Below are 8,986 nucleotides of genomic sequence, written 5' to 3'. Positions count from 1 at the left end.
GGATGAAATTCCCTTAAACAAGACTGGAAAGACTCTTGGCTGGTAACAAAAAGAGTTTACAAGCTGTGATACTTTCAAAAGGGGGTGCTACTAGGTACTAACCATGCAGGGTGCTCAAACTTTTGCATTAGCCCATTTTCCATTATGTAATTTTTAAAATGTAAAAAATTATTTTTTTGCCTAAAATACAAAGGAAATGTGTTATATTTAACTTTAGTCATTTAAGAGATCATTTCATCTCCAACTTGCTTAATTGTTCACAATAAGAGTAATTTTGACTAGGGGTGTCCAAATTCTACATGCCACTGTATACAGGTCAGGGAGCGCCGTACAGTACTCTAGCCAATCATCTGGAGAAGTCACTGTTAGAACAGGAGCTGGATGACTGTGCTGGTTCTGTTACTCCTCTGTCCTAGGTTTGGATGTTGGAGGGTGGTGCCGATGTTAAACAACTCTTATTCTTTCTAATTTTCTTATTTCTTTTGATGGTTTTTGTGGTAGACCTTCTTTGTGTTACTCATTCATTGAAAAAAAAAAAAAAAAAGACTTGTGTGATCACGACTCTCTTTAGCATCCAACAAACTTCACTTGTAATTTACCCTTTAGTTCTTCATATTTAATTTTTTCCATGTTCTACTTCCAAGTAATAAAAGTGTTGAATTCAGACCTGGTAAATATACATGCCAGGAGAAGACTGAGGCACTTCAAGCTGGAAGCTGTCTTCATCATCAGCAAATGTTCTTGTTTCCAGTGACATCATACAATGAGTAACACTTTAAAATAAAACAAGACCCTAAATTGGGATTCCGATTGTGGAAAGTCTTGGGATCCTTCCCCACTTAGGATTATCAGACGCTGATGGCTCAAAGCTGGTGGGGTGGAGGGGAGGCGCTCTCATAAATAATGTGTGTGCTGATCTCTGTGGATTTACTAATGAAATACACAGTGGTGATATCATTCTTTCCAATAGCTCATTTTTTTTGGAGTAATAGATAACAGATTCAATTTATGGAGTTGTAATTGGCAAGAATTCCCCATATTATGAGGCTTTTTTTTTTTTTTTTAATACTGCCCAACACTTTTCATGGCCATTTTTAAGGAGATATTCACTACTGATTTTGTCCTAGCATCTTTTCCATTTGAAATTGCTTTATCCTGGAAAAAAAGCAACGTGGGTTAAACAATTTAGGAGATGAATGTTCTATTATAGTGAACACCTAAATGATGCCTTTCATGGGGCTGGGAAATAACTCACGTAATATTGGTCAAACTACTCCAAGCACTTTCTCACCTACTTCTTATTCATCTATCTCCGCCATCCTCTTTCTTGACTGACAGCTCAGGCATTACAGTAGCTAGAAAATGAAGTGGAAAGGTGCAATACAGTGCTTGGTTTGAACAGTCATTTTGTGCTAACAGACTCCCCAAAAACCATCCTTTAACATTAACAGCTGGCCAAAGCTGCCGCTAGCAGGTAATCTCACATATGATGGGCTGCAGTTTCTTGATGACAGATGCTGTAAAAAGAGGGATCGAGCATGTTTGATTTCAATATGCCTAAACCTTTGTTGGATTTGGAAGATATACATTGCCCGAATCCACATTCGGCAATGAAACTAGTTCCCTGGATCAACGTCCCGTCACTGAATCTAGTGCCCATAACCTGTAATATAATGTAATAACTAATATAATATTACAGGTTATGGGTACTAGATTCTGTGATGGGACGGTGATCCAGAGAACTAGACCGATTGTCGCATGTGGAGTCGGGAAGGAATTTTTCCCCTAATGTGGAGGTACTAACGCTCCATGGGGTTTTTCTTCTTTTGCCTTCCTCTGGATCAACAGGTTAGGCTAGAAGTTTAACCCTATAGATATTAAGTCTACCTTACAAACTATGAATACGACATGCAGGCTCAAGTGACATGTATTGTGAATTGTGCCAGAAAAAATGTTATTGAATTAAAAAAAAGAAAAAGCCCCTGACCAGATCCAGACACTCGATAATTTAGGTTCTGGTCACATCCTCCAATGTAACGCTCCATCATCTGCAGGCTATAATTACCCATTGTTTTCGAGAGATTCAAAAAACAAAACCTAAACTGCACGGTGTACTTTTTAGCCTCTGTTTAGAATAGTGCTATAGATTCTATATACAAAGCTATTCTGTACAGTGAAAAAAAATACATCTTCAATGTATGCCAAAAAGACACTTATTTCAATTCAAAGGGGCGTCATGGATTCGTCACATGTACGCACCAAGATTTTTCCAGATAAAGCCAAATGTGGTATCAAAATCTGATGTGAAAAGAGCCTAAAGGCTGCTTCAGATGTGCAGGAGATCGGTCCAGCACGGACTGGCCATGGTTCTTCCTACCCGAATGTCACAGCTTTGTCTGAGGTTGAGACACTGGGGTCGGGAGAGCCACGGCTGGTCCGTGCATTGTGGTCCATGCTCGGCCTAATTGGCTACGACGGCTGAAACAGCCTTCATGCCAAAAGACAGTACATTGTACCCCATCCGGACAGTCACAATCACAACTTTACACAAGCATTGAAAGTGGGGGAGAAGATAAAAGTACTGGACTTGTTCTGCATAATACCACTAATATATTGATTATTTCCCTTATTTGCTGCTGTGATTGGTTGAGGCCATAAACCTTAGCTAATCAAAACCAGAAATGTATTTTGATGACGTATATGATGGGTCCAGCTACAATATAATTCTGAAGTACATAACATATAAGCAGAACTCAAAGTAACCAAAAATGTCAGAAAAAAGAGTCAGAAATATCATACAAATAAAAGACCCAAATTAATAAAAAAAGGAAATGGTAGGAGTTTCTTATACAAAACACCAACAAATGTCTTGCAGGTTGTAGGCAACCCTGTGCTTTCATGCTACAAAAACATAGGGATCAAATCCCACAAATATGCTACAAATATATGGTACGCCGGCCCCGACCTCAACTACATACTGTAGGAGTTTATGGAACTCAGAGCAGGACGTTCCTAAAGGGTTTTGGGATGACTGCGCTGGAGAAGGGTACATGAGAAGACATATACCTATGCAGCGCCATGGATGATGTGTGTGTGCGCTTCACCGGTATCCTCCATACCAGAAGCTACAGGGAGGAAGAAACTCATTTCTTCTCATACAAGCCAAGAACAATAAACTTCAGAAGGAGAAGTTGATCTGAGACCTCAGGATCCATAAGTAGGGATGACGGGACCTGTGGATGTTTGGGTTCGTCTGGTTCGACCGAACTTTAGTCCAAAGTTCGGTTCGGGTACCAAAACTCTACCCGAACTTGAACCAGAACCCTATAGAAGTCAGAGGACCCAGATATTGGTGCTGTAAAATGGTTGTTGTAAGGGTTAGGGCGCTGCCAAAAGAAGCAGAGTACCCCCACAGAGTATCAGTTTCTCTCTCCTCCAGGAATTCCGAACGGACTCCTGGGAGAAGTCAAGAGTTCAGCACCGGACACTAGGTGTCCGATATGAACCTCGGACTTTGCAGTTCGGGTTCGCTTATCTCTATCCATAAATAACAAGGATCAACCCTATAGAGAGGGCTGTAAGCGCACCACAAATGAGCAGCTTGCTGTTTTGAGGAGATTTTGGCTAGTACGACACGCTAGGGCCTGCACAAGTAGGAGGAAAACGTGCTCTTTACTGAGAGATAAAAAAAGGAGCCTCAGGACATGAACCAGATACCTGTGCAGGTAAAAAAAAAGGTAACCATCCTGATGGAGAAGAAGGGGTTAATTACCAAGCAAAGTGCTATCCAGATGAGCTGGAATGGTTTCCACCCAGTTGTGCCCTGCGTGGCAAGATCAGATCCACCACAAGCTGGGTTTATCAGTGAGATGTACCTGTAGAACAGCAAGCTTCACACTCAGGCGGTGACACAAAGTCACACATGTGAGCATTCAGACAGAAATCTACTCCTCCAGTTGTCATTCCTTTATAAGTTCTTGGGACGTTTAAGACCAGTCTGACTCGCTTTCCAACTCCGGACCCGACTACGAGCCTTGATGCAAGTAATGCTGCCGCGGTCCAGTCTATGAACCTGTCCCACGTTTAGGATACACATCTGTTCCAACATAGTGAACAGAATTACCTTACCCTATAATGCATGAAGACTAGAAGAAAACGGAACAAAAAGGTATGAAGGTGACAGGTCACCACTGCAGCACAGACCCATGGGAAAGGTGGTACTTTAAAGGCACGGTCACAACTAGTGGAGGAGAGAAGACCTAACGCTTAAAGAGTTCTGTTAGATATTTGTAGTAAAAAACTGTACCCTGTATCACAAAACGTGTGCTTAGTCTTTACACTGAGGTTCAGTGACTTTCCCAATTATAACTATGTCAAGTCTGTAGAAGTTTTGTATTGCAGTCTTCTCTATATACGTGATGTCACGGGGTGCCCTGCAGTATTGGCAGGGTAAAACCGCTGAGTGTTTCTTTTCCAAAGTAATGCTGGGAGCCGGTAACATACCAGCTGCAAGAGGGAAAGGGTTCCAGATGAATGAGAAGTCAAGAATCAGTTCCACATTGGTTTGCCTTTGTGCTGCTGAGCTCCTGCTCTGTGTGGACTGCGCAGTTCTGTCATTTTCCAGGTCTTTGAGTTTGTGACCCGGAAACGCTGCTCTACGAGACGCTGGAGCATCGGATGGTTGGAGAACCCATCTGGGTGAGAACCTTATCCAACCACTGTAAGGGGCCGTTCAGGTGGAGCTCGATCCAACAGGGGGTGCTGGTCACAGTCTGGCGCCTGCAAAGACAGAAATACATATGAGGAGTAATTCTAGAAGTCACAACATCTGAAAGAAAAAGGAACGGAGCCCATTTGCTTAGACACATCATGGCGTGCTGTCACGCGGGCAGCAGAGAACTGACTTTGATGCCATTTTTAAAATACAGTGGGTTTTTTGTGGGTCAAAACCACTATGACCAGTTGTCATTTTAAAAAGTCTCCAGTAAACTATTAAGAAGTCTACATATATTATATATGCAGCTTTTGGCCATTTTGTAGCGTTTTTGTGATAAATGAGCCTTCAGTGATGTTTCATTTTACTAATGAAGATATACTCATAGGCATTTCAGATCCAGAACTCCTTCTACATACTTTTTTTTTTATTTATTAACATGTAAAAAAAAATCCTGGCCTGTTTTTAACAAATTCTCCTAATAATGTCTGTGTTCCCATATCAGATTACAAACAATCTGCACATGATTTGCTACGTTTTTTTATTTCAGGTTGCACCAAGGCAATAAAAAAATAGTTTAAGGTGAACCTACCAATAATTCAGAAATGTTCATTCTGCTGCTTGGAAAAAGAAATGACTAAAAATCAATTAAGTCAATGATCACTCCCTTAGGCTGTGTGCCCACGTAGCATTTTTCAAGCGTATATGCTGCGGAATTTCCGCAGCGTAAACGCTTGAAAAACGCATGTATATCCGCACCCCATGGTCCCCAATGGGATTCCGCATGTTCTATGCACATGCTGCGGATTTTTCCGCAGCGTTTATGCCGCGTTCAAAAATCCGCAGCATGTCATTTAATTTTGCGTTTCCGCAAGCGGAATTGCCTTTATCCAATGCATAAAAAACGCAAGGCAATTCCGCATGTGGAAAACGCGTGATAAACGCGCGAAAAGTGCGCGATAAACGCATGCGGAATTCCGCATGCGTTTTTCCAGGAGAGGACTTGCAGAAATTTTCTGCTTCATAAATGCAACGTGGGCACATAGCCTTATACCAGCAGAAAAAGTTCCCAATTAATGATAATTGGAATCTGATTGGTTACTAAGGGGCCCCAGTTTTGATAATTCTCCCCATATAAGTTCACCCTGATCACTAGTCTTACAGAAACAGAACGAGGGGAATTTTTGTAATTAATTACATTAATTAGAACTACTCAGAGAGTAAAATCTGTATAACTAATCCATACAACAGCGGACACGTTTTCGGTGCTGGTTTTGGTGGCATTCCTTGAGTCAGATGCTTCTTTATACTCGGTAATAGGAGACAGGCTATATACTCTGCCTTCTGGTTGTTGCGTTGCTTTTTGGAGCTTTTTTTGGATCAGTGTTGTTTTTATAGTAAAAAGCAGAACGCTCTAGCTATCGAGTTTTGTTCCCTGGTGGTTTTCGCCATATGCTTCTCTACAGAACTTCAAAAACAACATACACACCAGCAAAACAAATGCCACTAAAAAAAAAAATTCTTAAAAAAAATAAATAAATTAAAAAAAATGGCGTTTGTTATATGCTAATTACATCAACTATGCATTCAGCGCCTAGTTCTGAAATTAGGCAAGTCGTCTGCACGGGAGATCTAGAAGCACGGTAATGAATGGGTTAACATAGGAAGAAGTTAAGTGAAATGTGAGCAAGAAACCTCAGGATCTGTAATGAGGCTGCCAAACAGAGGCACATCTGGGTTCCATTAGTTCCTCTGGCTCTGGGCCAGGACTGAAACTGGCTGTCAAGTGTGGAAGATGAGACTTAACCCACTGCACACCAGGCACTGGAAAATCACTCTCCTGGTTCTGCCATAACATATCATAAGCCGCCGCGGCAGTAAGGGGTTAAATGCGTAAATGGTCACTGAACATCTGGAACCCAGCAGGCAAAGCTAAGATCTGCTCTGACTGTCTGCTGCTCCCACCATAGCAGAATGTTACACTCTGGCAGCCATTGTGAGTTACACCCTCCGTATAATGACATTTGTCACACTGGTGTCACCTCTCCGGACATAGAGGCTCAACTCAGCACGGCCAGAACTAAATCCACTTCGGAGATCCCAGAAATAGAATGCCGTCCCCTCTAATCAGTCACAGAAACAAGACTGGAGATTGCCAATCTCAGATTACCATATATAATGTCCTGGGTACACAGAAGGAGCCGCTGCTGGTCTCTGCTACCAACCTGTACTCCGCTCCCCAGCCTTTGACGAAGCTCATCCGTATAGTACACATCCGGGTCAGCTGGTACACCGCTTCAAAGCCTTGGTTCACCGACTGGGCTAGTAAAGCAGCAAACTCCTGGTTATTAAAAATCTTCAGATTGCACCCTGCAACAGAGATTTCTGTTATTTTCACATCTGCAAATGTCAGGTTCCTAATGCATGCGGGGGTCTTACTAGGAATGCTGGATCGTCACCCACAACAAAAAATCCCAATATCATCCAATGTGCCCCACAACATTCTTAGATCAGACATATGCCAAAATAATATCCCTTTGACAAACTTATTGGGTGGTAAATCTTAGCCTCACTGTACTAAAACGAGAAGTCAATGGGAGCCAATGACAGAGTGAACTATATAGAGATACCGTTGTGTTCAGTGTTTCGTGAACCACTAAAAGTAATCCGAAGAAAGTGAGAAGAGAGCAAATAATAGAAACATCAAAGGAAACCTGTTAAAAACTTTGATTTTATTGCTACCAATAAATTAAATTAAAACCAGATTTCCTGGTAACAAAGATATTTTTGCTCCACACATAAAAGTTAAAAGGGCTTTTCCTCTACTTTGACATTGATGATCCACCTTTAGGCTAGGGTCACACCAGCGTATTTTCTCCTCCCATGCTAATCACGCTCTGATCAGAGTTTGAGAACACTGTCCTCCAATCCAAAAAATTGAACATGTGCACAGCCCAATAAAATAACATAGGTCTGAGTGCGATCTGATGTATTGTAACATAGTAACATAGTTTTAAGGTTGAAGGAAGACTAAGTCCATCTAGTTCAACCCATAGCCTAACATGTTGATCCAGAGGAAGGCAAAAAAAAAACATGTGGCAAACACTAAGCTCCACATTGGGGGAAAAAAATTCCTTCCTGACTCCATACGGCAATCAGACTAGTTCCCTGGATCAACACCCTATCAAGGAATCTAGTATATATAACCTGTAATATTATACTTTTCAAGGAAGGCATCCATGCCCTTCTTACATTTTAATAGTGAATCACTCATTACAACATCAGGCGGCAGAGAGTTCCATAGTCTCACTGCTCTTACAGTAAAGAATCCACGTCTGTGATCGGTGACAATATATACAATATGACCTAATTTACAATGGGCATGAGCCCTTAGGAAAAGTCATCAATATCAGATCCAACAACCAGCACCCCCACCCATCCGCTGTTATCAGCTCCGCCAGCAGCCGTGTCTACACTATGTACAGAGCCTGAACAGCACAGCGCCATACACTGTTTAGTGGCCACTCTTGGGTACTGCAGATCAGCTCTTATTGAAGTGGATAGGATCTGAGCTGCAGTCCCTATGAGTGGCCACTAAACCATGTATGGAGTTGTGTAGTCTGTCTCCGTACACTGTTTATACCCAGCTGCCGGCGGAACTGATTACTGCTGATGGGTGCGGGCACCAGGTGTTGTGCCTAAGTATAGATCATCACTACCAAAGTAACGAACAACCCCTTTAATAAATCTGTGCACCCAATGTATAAATATCATGAGTTTGCATTACACTGGATGCTGGGTCAGAAAGGTTTTTCACATAATAACAAGCACTCCTATTACCTGGCGGTATCTTGCATACAGTAGCCGGGTGCCAGCCATAGCGTTGGTTACAATTCGGAGACTGTACAAATATTGCACTGTCACTGAGGCATTCAGCAAACACTTCACCTCCAATGTAGTAGAGACGTACCCCTCTACCTGGAAGAAACAACCCGAAAATAAATCTCACAACTGATCCACCCCGTCCATAAACCAATATTAAAGAGAATCCGTCAGCAGGTTTTTGCCATATAATCTGAGAGCAGTATGACGTAGGGGCAGATACCCTGATTTCCCAGCAATGTGTCACTTGCTGGGCTGCTTGCTGTTATTTTGATACAATCACAATTTTACCTTCTGCAGATCTAGCAGTGCTCTGAATACTGAGCTCTGTATACGGAGCTCTGTATTACCCCGCCAACACCACTGATTGGCAGCTTACTGTGTACACTA

General features: G+C 42.0%; 1 protein-coding gene across 1 annotated transcript in view; it reads right to left on the bottom strand.

Moving 5' to 3' along the window:
- Nucleotides 1–2,112: 2,112 nt before the first annotated feature.
- The window catches only part of SMAD3 (SMAD family member 3), a 92,525-nt gene continuing 85,651 nt past the window's right edge, over nt 2,113–8,986 (bottom strand). The window contains exons 7-9 of the mRNA XM_073653454.1: nt 8,555–8,692; nt 6,940–7,084; nt 2,113–4,779 (exon numbers count right to left, since the gene is read on the bottom strand). Of these exons, the coding sequence (XP_073509555.1) occupies nt 4,656–4,779; nt 6,940–7,084; nt 8,555–8,692 (407 nt within the window). The 3' untranslated portion in view covers nt 2,113–4,655. The remainder of the gene's footprint in view (nt 4,780–6,939; nt 7,085–8,554; nt 8,693–8,986) is intronic.

Source organism: Phyllobates terribilis, unplaced genomic scaffold (genome assembly GCF_046119375.1).
Source record: "Phyllobates terribilis strain yellow unplaced genomic scaffold, ASM4611937v1 Scaffold_11__3_contigs__length_659146591, whole genome shotgun sequence".
In the NCBI taxonomy this organism is placed as follows: Eukaryota; Metazoa; Chordata; class Amphibia; order Anura; family Dendrobatidae; genus Phyllobates; species Phyllobates terribilis.
Note: the sequence above shows the minus strand (reverse complement) of the source record. Positions and strands in the feature narration are given on the sequence as shown.